The sequence below is a fragment of the Salvia hispanica genome, chromosome 4 (assembly GCF_023119035.1).
Source record: "Salvia hispanica cultivar TCC Black 2014 chromosome 4, UniMelb_Shisp_WGS_1.0, whole genome shotgun sequence".
Taxonomy (NCBI): domain Eukaryota; kingdom Viridiplantae; phylum Streptophyta; class Magnoliopsida; order Lamiales; family Lamiaceae; genus Salvia; species Salvia hispanica.
The window spans coordinates 34,655,247-34,667,451 of NC_062968.1; the positions used below are offsets into that span (position 1 = coordinate 34,655,247).

General features: G+C 40.6%; 2 protein-coding genes across 3 annotated transcripts; one reads left to right on the forward strand and one right to left on the reverse strand.

The window, feature by feature from the left end:
* The first annotated feature begins 3,330 nt into the window (after window positions 1-3,330).
* LOC125223424 (uricase) lies at window positions 3,331-7,141 on the forward strand. The gene is made up of 8 exons (XM_048126567.1): window positions 3,331-3,580; window positions 3,726-3,818; window positions 4,166-4,241; window positions 4,592-4,701; window positions 5,092-5,183; window positions 5,337-5,510; window positions 6,086-6,176; window positions 6,878-7,141. The coding sequence occupies exons 1-8, from the start codon at window positions 3,383-3,385 to the stop codon at window positions 6,959-6,961; spliced, it is 918 nt and encodes a 305-aa protein (XP_047982524.1). The 5' UTR covers window positions 3,331-3,382; the 3' UTR covers window positions 6,962-7,141.
* A 503-nt stretch (window positions 7,142-7,644) lies between these two features.
* LOC125218901 (exosome complex component RRP42-like) lies at window positions 7,645-10,857 on the reverse strand. 2 transcript variants are annotated; one of them, XM_048120698.1, is made up of 8 exons: window positions 10,713-10,857; window positions 9,295-9,422; window positions 9,153-9,209; window positions 8,907-8,999; window positions 8,571-8,649; window positions 8,353-8,477; window positions 8,126-8,269; window positions 7,645-8,044 (listed from the first exon to the last, which is right to left on the reverse strand). In XM_048120698.1, the coding sequence occupies exons 2-8, from the start codon at window positions 9,418-9,420 to the stop codon at window positions 7,802-7,804; spliced, it is 867 nt and encodes a 288-aa protein (XP_047976655.1). In that variant the 5' UTR covers window positions 9,421-9,422; window positions 10,713-10,857; the 3' UTR covers window positions 7,645-7,801. The 2 variants fall into 2 exon arrangements, with proteins under 2 accessions (XP_047976655.1, XP_047976654.1); XM_048120697.1 differs by having other exon boundaries at window positions 8,353-8,649.
* Between the last annotated feature and the right edge of the window lie 1,348 nt (window positions 10,858-12,205).

A 12,205-nucleotide genomic window follows, 5' to 3' on the forward strand; every position in this document is an offset into this window, starting at 1 on the left:
AGTTAATAACTTCTCCTCTCACATGACAATTCCAGTTATATCCCCAGCCACAAAAACTCTCTTGAAATTTCGGATTGACAATATCAATTAAATATCGTCTCAATAGAACCCCAAATTAGCGCCCTTGCATCAGTTAAGCTATCAAGCTTCTCTTCTTAAAAAAACATGAAAAGTTGCGTTAGATTTTAGGCGCGTTTATTTGTCGGAAAAATAATGTTGTTGGATGGGACTACGAGCCCTCGAAATATAGTAATTCCAAAATATGATTCATGATAAATTACTTATCATGTCTTTGAACATATATCAAATAAATAATGCGATCAATTGCTAACCAGTACTTATTTGTTAATTGATAATTACTACTCTCTCCGTCCCACAAAAAATATCACACTTCTTTTTTTGTTGTCTCACAAAAAATGTTACATTTTCCTTTTTGAAAAAAGTTCTCTCTCACATGAATATAAAAATTATATTTTCTCTTTCCATTTAACACACAAAATAAAACCTCCTAAAATCACGTGACATCCCACAAGCGTGACATTTTTTGTGGGATGGAGGGAGTACTACTAATTTATAGTCATTAGATCTAAATGATCTAGTGGTGCTACGTGAAAATTCATTTTATATTATATTGCTCCTTCCGTCCCCAAAGAAAATGCACTTTAAATTTGACACGGGTTTTAATGTAAAATTTGTAAAGTAAGAGAGAGGTAGAGAGAAAAAGTAATTAAAGTACTGTTAGTAGAGAATGAGTTTTACCTTATTAGAGAGAAAAGACTTCCAAAATTTTTAAGTGCATATTTTTATGGAACAGACTAAAAAGGAAAGAATACATATTCTTAGAGCATCTCCAATTGCGGCTAGTCCACCGGCTAGCCGATTCGCGTCATTAGCCGGTCGGCTAGCCGAACTACTGGAATCGGCCAGCCGCGAATCGGCGAAAAAATCGGCGTGGACTAGCCGATTTGAGGGCGTTGGCCGCCATTGTGGCGTGCCAATCGGCCAGCGCCCAATTTTCGTTTTTTTTATAAATTTTTTTTGAAAACCTATATATACGCGATTTTAGTTTCATTTTCATTTGCACCACTTGTTTTAACGAGTTTTCTCTCTCTAAATTTCTGTACAAGAGCAATATCGAGCGATGGACAACAACAACGAGTACAGTCCGGCGACGAGCGGATCTCAGACTCCCACGCTACTCGTGGGATCCGGATGGGGCCGAGATGGGCCCATGGTTTAACGTCCCTTGGCAACAGTTGATGGGGATGATGGCGGGAGCGCAGGGGGGATGCAGGGGGGAGAACCGGGGGGGATGCCGCCAAGCACCAGCATGGCGGGCAGGCAACGCCGGGGTGGGGAGGTATGCCGCAGATGCAACAGCAGATGATGGGGATGGTGCCGGTATGGCAGGGAGGGATGCAGTCCGGTATGCATCTCGGGATGCAGGGGTCACCGGGGGGGCACGGTCTATCATCCCTCTCTTGATTTTTTGACGGCTTCGTCTCACACGTCGATCCAAGTGGAGACGCAGTTCACTGGCGATGACCTTTTGTCATTGCATGAGATGAGGATCGATCTCGGGGAGCCGGCACTCCCGTTCCAGCAGGTCGGGCCGCGCCGAAGAAGAAGAAGAAGACCAAGGGGAAGGGCAAGGTGGTCGGTGAGTCATCGCAGCCCGCTGTTCACGACACCCCCATGCGGAGGAAGTGGACGGAGAATGAGTACGCCGGCGTGGTCAAGGCGTGGTTGTCGGTTTGCGACGATCCGCTGGTTGCGAACGACCAGCGGGTCGTCAACATGTGGGCGAAGATTAGAGCAGCCTACAGGAGGAACTGCCCACACGGAAAGGACTACAGCGGGGAGGAGTGCCGGAAGGGGTGGGAACGCATCAGGGCCGCGGTCGGCCGATTTTCGGGGTTGTACGCCAACGCCCTCCGCATGCTGACTAGCGGGCAGAATGAGGAGGACGCCCGGAGGATAGTGGAGAGTCAGTTCCCCTTGCCCGGGAAGTATAAGGAGTTCACCTTCCGGGAATGCTATGTGTTGCCGAAGGACTCCGAGAAGTTCGGCGGGGTGCGACGCCGGGTGGCCGAAGAAGCAGAGGCTGAACTATTCCGGCGTACGCCGAGCAGCGGCGGCGGATCCCACGACCTCCCCCCGGATGCCGAGGAGTTTCCGTCCCCTCCATCCTTTACTCGTCGCCCTCGCCCGGTTGGCCAAAAGCGGGCGCAACGGGCAGCGAGGGGAGGATCCTCCCTATCGCCCCAGGAGGTCATCTCGGCACCCCCCCACGCGCGTACACCTTATTCTCGCGTGCAAAAACAAAGGAAAGGATGTACAAGGTCTTCAAAGAGTGGAAGGCCGCAACCCGACCCCATGGAGAAGAGGTTTCTCCACTCGATGCTCGAGAACATGCAGGTGGATTTGGATGCCACGAGGGCACTGGTGGGGGGCTCAGATGCGGGCTCAGATACTCCGGGTGGCGGCGGCGAGGACGGCGGCGGTGACGACGAGGAGTAGAGAGCGGCGGGGCTCGTGTGTGGAAGGCCGTTTTTTTTTTTTAAAATCATGTATTTTTTTTTATCTATGTACCTTTTTTTAATGAAATGAATGAATTTAATCGTAATTTAATTGCGTAATTTAATCGTAAATTTAATTCCGTAAATGTAGTTGTTTTTGAATTTTTTTTATTGCGGCTGGCCTAAGGCTATCCTATTTGAGTAAAATGCTGATGTGGCAGGTGGATTTTTAGTGCTGATGACGTGACAGAGAGAAAGAGTGGCTGACCTATTCTTATTGTGGATGCTCTTATGGGACAGAGAGTGTAATTGATTCAATAAAAGGTTTCTATTATCATTCCTTATACATGCGAGTTTTCATCATTCTCGAAATGTCAACAGTTAATCATAATAATGTCAATTGAATGCCTTGAATATGTCAACTAAATTTGATTCACACACATGATTGATAATAGTATTATCTGTTGACATGAGTATGAAAGTAAAAAAGTTTTGAAAATTCAAATAAAATAATTGAATTTTATCATTAAAACATATGCGATTATGATTTTGCTAGAATTCTTATAAAATTATACTAGTATATGTTTTGTAAAACTCGTACTAAAATTAAAATTCTGAATCCAAAGTGTATATTCTTTAAAGACGGAGGAAGATTTAAAGCATAGTCCATTTAGCAAGATTTAAAGACGGAGCCTATGAAATAAAGTTGTTACGTAAGAATCAAAGTGCGCATTGACGTGGCGCAAAAATGTAGAATAAGGTAGTGGGCGTGACGTGACGCAGCATGGATTATTTAAAGAAGAAAATCCGCGGCCGCAAGTTACACGGAATCTTTTGTGATCGGATTAATTGCAGCACCAACAATGGCAGCAAACGGAGTGAAATTCGAGCAGCGCCACGGCAAATCCAGGGTTAGAGTCGGCCGGGTTTGGAGAGAACCAAGCGGCCGCCACCATTTCGTCGAATGGAACGTCAGCATCAGCCTCCTCTCCGACTGTCTTCCCGCCTATACTCGCGCCGACAATTCCGACATCGTCGCCACCGATACCATGAAAAACACGGTAACCACAAGATCTATTGCTTTTTCGAATTATGCGGATGATCAATTGATTGATTGGCTGGAAAATCGATAGATTTGTGTTTCATAATCACGTTCACTTGCGCTTGCCCCTGAATTCATAGATTACTGAATTGCCTGCGCTGCAGGTATATGTGAAAGCTAAAGAATGTCGCCAGCAGCTTTCGGTGGAGGACTTTGCCATACTACTTGGCAACCACTTTACGTCTTTCTATCCCCAGGTTATACTTAAGTTAGTGCAAATGAGTCTGTCAGAGTTTGTGATCCCTTCCATTCCAATAGAATCGAGGGTTAATTTAGATGAAATGACTTTGATGAATATAGATAATCCCCACCATATAAAGATATTCATTAAAGTCAAGAGTTGTCGAATTTGATATGGCTTGTTTAATGTTGTTTTGATGTTGAAAACGTCCTTTACGGTTTACTTCCTTTCGAGTAACCTAGCCCTTGTGTGTTTGTCTTGCCTTGTTTCTGGATGATAGCATGCTAAACTAGTTTTAGTTTATGGCTTAAGATTTGAAGAACTGTGTGACTTATCATTGGGAAGATGAGTATCTTTTGGTAGGTCTCGGCTGCAATTATCAACATAATTGAGAAGCCCTGGGAACGTATAAACATTGATGGCCAGCCACATGATCATGGTAAGTCTGCCTGATAGGTTTTTTCTACATACGGCTTCCTTCTAAATATGTGATGTAAGTTAGTATAACTGCTTACCGTGCTTAAAGTGATCAAGAGCTTGGATCTATAAATGTTGATCAAATATTAGTCGTGACCATGGATTGGATATCCTCATCAATCAGCCTGAGCACCAGCGCTCTGAAATGATATAATCTAATAATCTTTCAGGACTCACTGTTTTGGCTTTATGGGCGTGAGAGGCTATTTCCAAGATGGTGTTTGTGTAACATTTGGGGGGCGGGGGGGGGGGAGGGGCGGGGCAAATATAATTTTATGATTAATCAATTTAAGTTTAATTGATCATCTCAAGGTTTCGAGCTTGGATCTGAGAAGCACACAACTGAAGTCGTAGTGAAGAAATCCGGTGGGCTACAAGTTATTTCTGGTATTGAAGGATTGGCAGTGCTAAAGACCACCCAGGTGAGTAATGCTATCTCAAAAACTCAGGCCTGCAGCCTGCTTTGCCTGGTTTAATATTACGTCTTTCAGATGCTGGAGAAATAGCATAAAGTCCTCCAACTACCAGCCTTATCTACATATTCTAATTGGTCACTTATTTACATGTGCTCATATATCACTGATTTTAACCAAAGATATTCTGAGATTTTTCATTTGATTGTATTAATCATCGAGTAAATCACATAGATGATTAAAGAATAGTAGTGTGCTCTGCAGGTGAAGAATAACTTGTAACTTAAAATGTGATGTTCTAAATTTTCAATATAGAACCTTGACCTATGCAACTTGATTCCATCAGCAACTGTTTTCTCATCTATATCTCATACTATATTATTATTCATCATTTGACAGTCAGGTTTTGAAGGCTTTGTTAGGGACAAGTATACAATTTTGCCTGAAACTCGAGAAAGGATGTTTGCAACAGAGGTTACCGCATCTTGGAAGTAAATTTTCCTATCTTGATTTCATAGGGACTATATTGAGGAATCTGTTATCCAGATAGATCATAAGATATTCCCGTATATAATTACCAGATATTTGTCACTTGAAGTTACAGATATTGTCCTCCTTCAGAGCTGTTCAATTTTCTTCTGTAGGTACTCTTATGAGACCCTTGCGAGTATCCCTGCAAAACAGTTATATTTCATGGAGAAATACAAGGATGTGAAAAAGATTTTAATTGAAACATTCTTTGGGCCTTCTAAAGGAGGAGTGTACAGTCCATCTGTTCAAAGTACTCTCTACGACATGGCAAATGCTGTGATTGCCAGGTTTCCCATTTTCTTGTATACTGACCCAACACACTCATAATGATGCCACCATCCCTGCATTGTAATGGAGAGTCCCACTTCTTGAATTTCCTTTGGGCATTGCCTGTACTCGATCATTTGGCCTGTCGGCAGATATGTTCTTCACAGTTTGAACTTAGAAAGGCTAAGCTTGTGTGCGCTTTAAAACAACTCATAATATGTTTTAGAGTGTTTGAGCTCCTTCAGAGTGTGTTAACTATTTTGATATAAAAGAACCAAAAGCATCTTCTTGCTTCCAAAATAAGATTATAGAAGGCTCCTTTGAAATAGTAAAGACTAAAGATAGCAAAGCTAATTCGGAGAAAAAGATGCATCTTAGGATTGCCCAAATACTTTAGTTATTGTATTGTAGCTTGCCAGCATTATAATCTTACAATATCTACATCCTTACACTTTGACAACTTATGTTCCAAGTAAATCTAGCAGTCTTATTAATTTCTAGTTCAAAAAAACATCTCATAAGATATAGGATGATATATACTACTTCTTAAAGCCAAACATACCCTCTTAGTGACCCTGTGCTTGTTTCATGACAGGGTTCCCGATGTTTCATCAATTCAGTTGAAGATGCCAAATATTCACTTTTTGCCTGTCAACTTATCAAGCAAAGATAATCCTATAGTCAAGGTATGATTCCTATCTTACTATAAACACATCAGCAGAAAGAATCATTGAGGTCATTAATGAGTTTCCTGGATGGTTCAGCACTGAAAGCCTTAATCGTACCGAAGTTCAATATTTCTTTCTTTTCACTGTTTAGTCAGGCTCTATTTAGTTGTGTTGGTTACTAAATTCAGGTCCTCTGTCAATAAAGATGCCAAAGTCGACTATGAGACTTTACAAATGATATCATAAGACTCAGTTTGTTGCTTCCCATGAGAAAAACCAACTTCTAATGATCCTACTAATAGATTGAATGCTCAGAGCTTCAATAGTTTCTTTGGATATCTTTGATGGATGCTTTCAGCTTTGTATTATAGTTATATGCACAAAATGACTCACAATTGTCTTGAAAAAGAAGAGCTCCATGTGAACCTTTTGCGGAAGTGAAGATCACCAACCTATACTAAAATACTGACATTATTAGGTTGCTAGCTCAGCAGCTCCCCTGCTACACCAATCTCTTCTGAAATTGCCCACAAAAATATGTCACTAGCACCTACGGTTCACTGATACTAACTCACAAATTCATGTATTTATGCGTTATAGGAGTAATCAGTATGCCGTTGAAGTTGTTGAATCTCTTTGTTTTTCCATCACCATTTTTTCGATATTATGCAAAGCTAAAAGGAAATATCTAATGCTGCATCATTTTCTGATATTTGTAGTTTGAGGATGATGTGTTTTTACCAACGGATGAACCACATGGATCGATCCAAGCTAGCCTGAGCCGCCTTCACTCAAAGATGTGAAGGAAACTCACAGAGATGCTTCATGTCTGAAATAATAAGAAATGGTAACGTGTCTGTTAAAGCTGGCATGTTTAGAATATGACTGATCAGTGTTTACCATCAAATCTAACATTTTCCCTATCTTGTTTTCACTGTAATCTGTACATTTTGTGAAGGTATATATATTATCTTATTGCTTGATTTTAATACTCCTTCCGTCCATAAAAAATAGTCTCATTTCTTAAAATGGAAAGTTTCTCTCGCATACTTTTCTCAACTTTTTCTCCCATTTCTCATTACTTTATCTACTTTTCTCTTTTTCTCTCTCTCTCTTTTACTGTAACTACTTTTTCTTCTTCTCCCTTATTTTACCAATTTCTCATTAAAACTTGTGTCAGCCACAAATGAAGCCACAAATGAGACTATTTTTTATAGACGAAGGAAGTAGTAGTAGTACCAGTTATTTTGTTATACTTTTTTCATTTTATATTCAGAAAAATTTTGAAATTCTGAATATGTGGATCGAATGTAGTTTCCTAAACATATGTTGTTACGCTTCTGAAAATTCTGAACATATGTTTTTATTTTATTTTATTTTATGCTTCCATAGCCAAACTTCTGAAATACTAGTTTACTAAACAATTCTAGCTAGACGGTGCACTTGCATTCAATTCGGTTACAGATCATAATAAATGGAATGAGTCTTGTCAAACTTGTCCAAAATTCAATTGCAACACTAAAATGCCAAATCATCAATTAACTAGAGATATTACATTAGATTTAGTCTATAGTTGACATAAATTAGACTTGGAACTTCGCATGTCAGTATAGAAGCAAGAAACAACGACCCACATAGTGAGATTAAGATTCCATCTCATCGCAAGCCTCAGCCGCAGCTATTTCTGAATCCAATTTGTTCATCAACTGCTCACTTACATGTTTGGCGGCCGATACCATATCGAGTATAACAGTTGGATGAAGGCCAGCGCCCCCTCTTTTTGTCAGACCACATATCCGCCCTTGCCTGTTGATTGAGACTGACACAGCTGAACTCATCTGGGACTCCTCTTCCGTAGTTGCATCTACAATATAATGCCTCCCAACCTGCAAAAGTCAAGAGCATCTCAGAATCCAAACCCCGACACCAAAAAAAAGACGGGAAATAGAGAAAATGTGAATGTTTGCCTTTGTTAAAGTGACTATAACAGGGACCCCTGACGTGTCAAATTGTAGAAACTCCTCATCGCTCACATCAACCTCCGGCTGCTCATCAGAGGGAGCGTTGGCAGAAACTTGAACTTTTGGAATAGCTGTATTGCTTAGGGCAGCCTATGGAAAGTTGATAAAGTTGTTCATTCCTGTCGATAAACTACGTTGATGTACTCCAAAGCTAAAAGAGAAAAATTATACACCTTAATGGCAGCGGCCAAAGCATCCAGCACGTTACCATCTGAACTAACAACAAGACCATCAATGTAAAGATCCCAACAGACCTTCCCTCGAACAATGCACAGAGATGACAGATCAATTCCAGCACCTGGAGCAAATTCGGGAGACCATAAATTGTTATAACTATTTATGCAGCGAACATAAATTGCGGACCTAATCATCATGTGCTTGTAAGTCGTACCTGCACCACTTTTACCACCCAACAAACACCTTTCAAGTGCTGAAGAAAACTCTGTGGATAATTCTTCACCCCCTCTGCCCTGTTATTAAGGATTAACAGAAATTGTCACCGCCCATAATACTGAAAGAGGTGTATTGTCCAAGAAGTGGATATTGGAAACCAATTGTGTATTCCATAGTTCTCCAAATATTAATATGAAATATCAATCACCCAATGACAAGGCACATAGTGCCATCTTCCCAACATATTCGTGGTTATGTTAAGTATTTGATATTCCAATAACAAACCAGCACATAAACCCATTCACACATTAGAAAGAAATGAAATTTCATAAACCTCAAAAGATGGTTCAGCAGTCGGACTGCAGTCAACATATATGGAAACTTTTCCTTTGTCGGGATATGATGGATTTGGTTTTCCAAGCTCAGCCTGTAAATAAAATAATAGAATGGAAAAAATTCAAGTGCGTCAGAAAATCCAAAGATAAAATGGCATAAAACAAGAGTTCCAAGACACCCAAAAAAAACTTAACAAGCCAAATTTGAAATCAAGATGTAAAGTGATTGTTTGACAGCAGAATACCTTTACACTAGCAATAACATCTGTTGCCCCGAGCTTCACTCTTGCTGAGCCACTTGCCTTTTTAACATGAAAGAATAGATAAGTAAACATGCAATCTACTAAACGTATTGAAGAACGCCTCAATAGGTCACACTAACTGTACCTGAGGAATGATACCAGTTTCAACAAAAATGGGTCGGTGCGTTAGTCGTTTCCTACCATCAGTACGTAAATCCTGATCAATCCCACCTTTTATAAATGTTTTCTCCCCTAGCGAGAGCCCCACCATAACTGCAAGAACATACATGAAAAGCTGAAAGGTCAACATTCAAACGTCAAACCATTAAAAATTCCTGCAAAGAAAGGAGAAACATCATATCTTGATGTCCTAGCATGTTTTTGCAGGATAATTCCCAATTTTTCAGTTCAACTTCTTGTTTGGTGGAAGTAAAGAGAGGTGGAAAAGCCAAAAAGGAATATCAGAGAATAAGTTCACTGGAAGAGCTCTTAAAGTATCCCAAATATGACCAAAACGAAGCATGCAGGACTATAGACAGTTAAAGCATGAACAACTATTGAAACTTGAGGGAAGCAACGGAATATATAGGTATAAATCATGGAGTTTAAAATTCTTATTCTTTCTGTGCATGAGAATAAGAACAGTATGCTAAAAGAAACAACTTATTAGAAGATGGATTTGGCTTAGCTTTCAAGGAAAGCTCAAAAGGAAGTGGTTAAGCAATAAAGCAATTCAAAGCTGCCAGCCTTCGGGGAGAGAAGAAATTCAAGTCTATAATTTCTATGTGCTCAGCTAAGCAAAGCACCGAAATCTAGCATGCTGTTGGGATCTTATTCAGAAGAAATTCACATATAACTTGTTTATAACTAAACACTGGTGCAATTCCTTTCATAATTAAAAATCAACCCAATAAGTGTGCCAAAAATAATAGTACAGACTTCTTAAGATAAGTAGTGAGAATATCTTTTTACAATGTATATGTGGCAAGACTTTCAGAACGATGCCCGTCCTTAAACCATTACTCATATTAAAAATGTGATCTTATCCTATAATCATTAAGTCATCTTACAGTTTTCTGTAGAAGGGTACCTCTGCCAACAAAATACTGCTATTACAATAAAGGTTGATTAAGCTTCTTCTTATATGTTGTTTCTGCTCCACCTCAGCTGGGTGATTTGGGCATTTGTCAAAGCAAAAGAAAAGCAAAAAACTTAACAGAGGTCATTCATGTAGTAATTCATCTGAAGTGGTTGGGTGAGGCTCTTGGAAAAGGTTGAACAATTCAGTTCACATAACAAAATCGACTAAAAATCTAGAATTTCCTAATGATTCACATTAAATCAATGTTAATTTTACATATAGAGATGCATAAAAATACCAATAATGAATTCACAATGTCTTCAAAGCAAATTCCAATATGCGAAGAAATCGAGAATAAATTGAAAAAAACTCGTTTGAAACTAGCAAATTTCGCAGCTAACAAATCTTCAATAAACCATTTAGAAGAACAAGGTAAGACCCGAAGCCATAGCTAAAAACATGGCCAGAAGGAGCGGAGGTACCTGAATTCTGACGACACGGACGCAAACGTTGAGTTGAGACGGACGCCGGAGAGTGGACTGAATGGTAGCGGCGGCGGCGATACCTTGCGACGGCTACCGACGAGTAGGGCTTAGTGTTTGATTTTGAAAGACTAAATGTCAGCGTAGAAACTGAATTAGTAGGAGTACTATAAATTAAAATAATCACCGTTCTAATCGTAGGGGTTGTTTCATAAATTGCAAAAAATTTACGGAGTAAAAAACCCCCAACTTTTTCCTCTTCACTAAGACCATCCCCATCCGTGCTCTTAGCTAAGGACAAGCTCAAGGGTCCCACCATTCTATTATTCAATCTAAATAAAAACATTTCCACAATATTAAAATGCATTAAAATATCCGAAATACTGTTACAAATTACAAAATAATTAAAAATTACATAACTAAAATCCTAAAAATTAAAAATTACACAATTAAAATCCTAAAAATTAAAAATTACACTACTCGTTGTCGAATTTCGCTCAAATGTGATTGGTTAGATCTTTTTGTAGCTCAGTGTGGGCTCTTGTATCGCGCATTGTGTGTCTTCTTTCCATCCTCTCGTTCACCGTCGTATGCACACCTCGGCGTGGGGGAGACCTCGCGGTTGAGCTTCCGGCTTCATCCTCGTCGTAAAAGTTACCCGCCATCGGTCCTTCGTCAGCTATAATCATGTTGTGCAAGATAATACACGTGTACGTGATGTCGGCGATATTCTTAACGTACCAAAGCCGAGAAGGGGACTTCACAATGTTGAATCGGCCTTGAAGGACACCAAAAGCTCTTTCGACGTCTTTCCGAGCAGACTCTTGACGCTGCGCAAAAAGAATCCGTCTTTGCTCTTGTGGATTGCTGAACGACTTCACGAAAGTCGACCACCTTGGGTAGATACCATCGGCGAGATAGTAACTCATGTAGTATGCATTTCCGTTGACGGTGAAGTCGATCGCCGGTGCTACACCATTCAAAACATCATCGAAGAGTGGTGAAGAATATAACACGTTCAAGTCGTTGTTGGATCCGGCAACACCGAAATATGCATGTCAAATCCATAGGCGGTAGTCGGCGACCGCTTCAAGGATAAGCGTTGGGCCGCCACCTTTGTGGCCGCTTAAGTGTTGCCCCCTCCAAGCAGTCGGGCAATTCTTCCACTTCCAATGCATGCAGTCAATGCTGCCTAGCATACCGGGAAAACCGTGGACTGTTTCGTGAAGACGAAGCAACCGTTGACAATCGTCGGTGGTGGGTGCCCGAAGGAATTCCTCGCCGAAAGCAGAACGAACGCCGTCGCAGAAATTCTTGAGGCATAGGATTCTAGTTGACTCACCGACATGCAAATACTCGTCGAAGAGGTCAGCCGTTTGCCCAGTAGCAAGTTGTCGGATGGCACAAGTACACTTTTGCAACGCCGTGAGACTTTGCCGACCGGTTGCGTCTGCACCTTCTTGAAAATATTCAACGCGGGTGGACAATGTGTT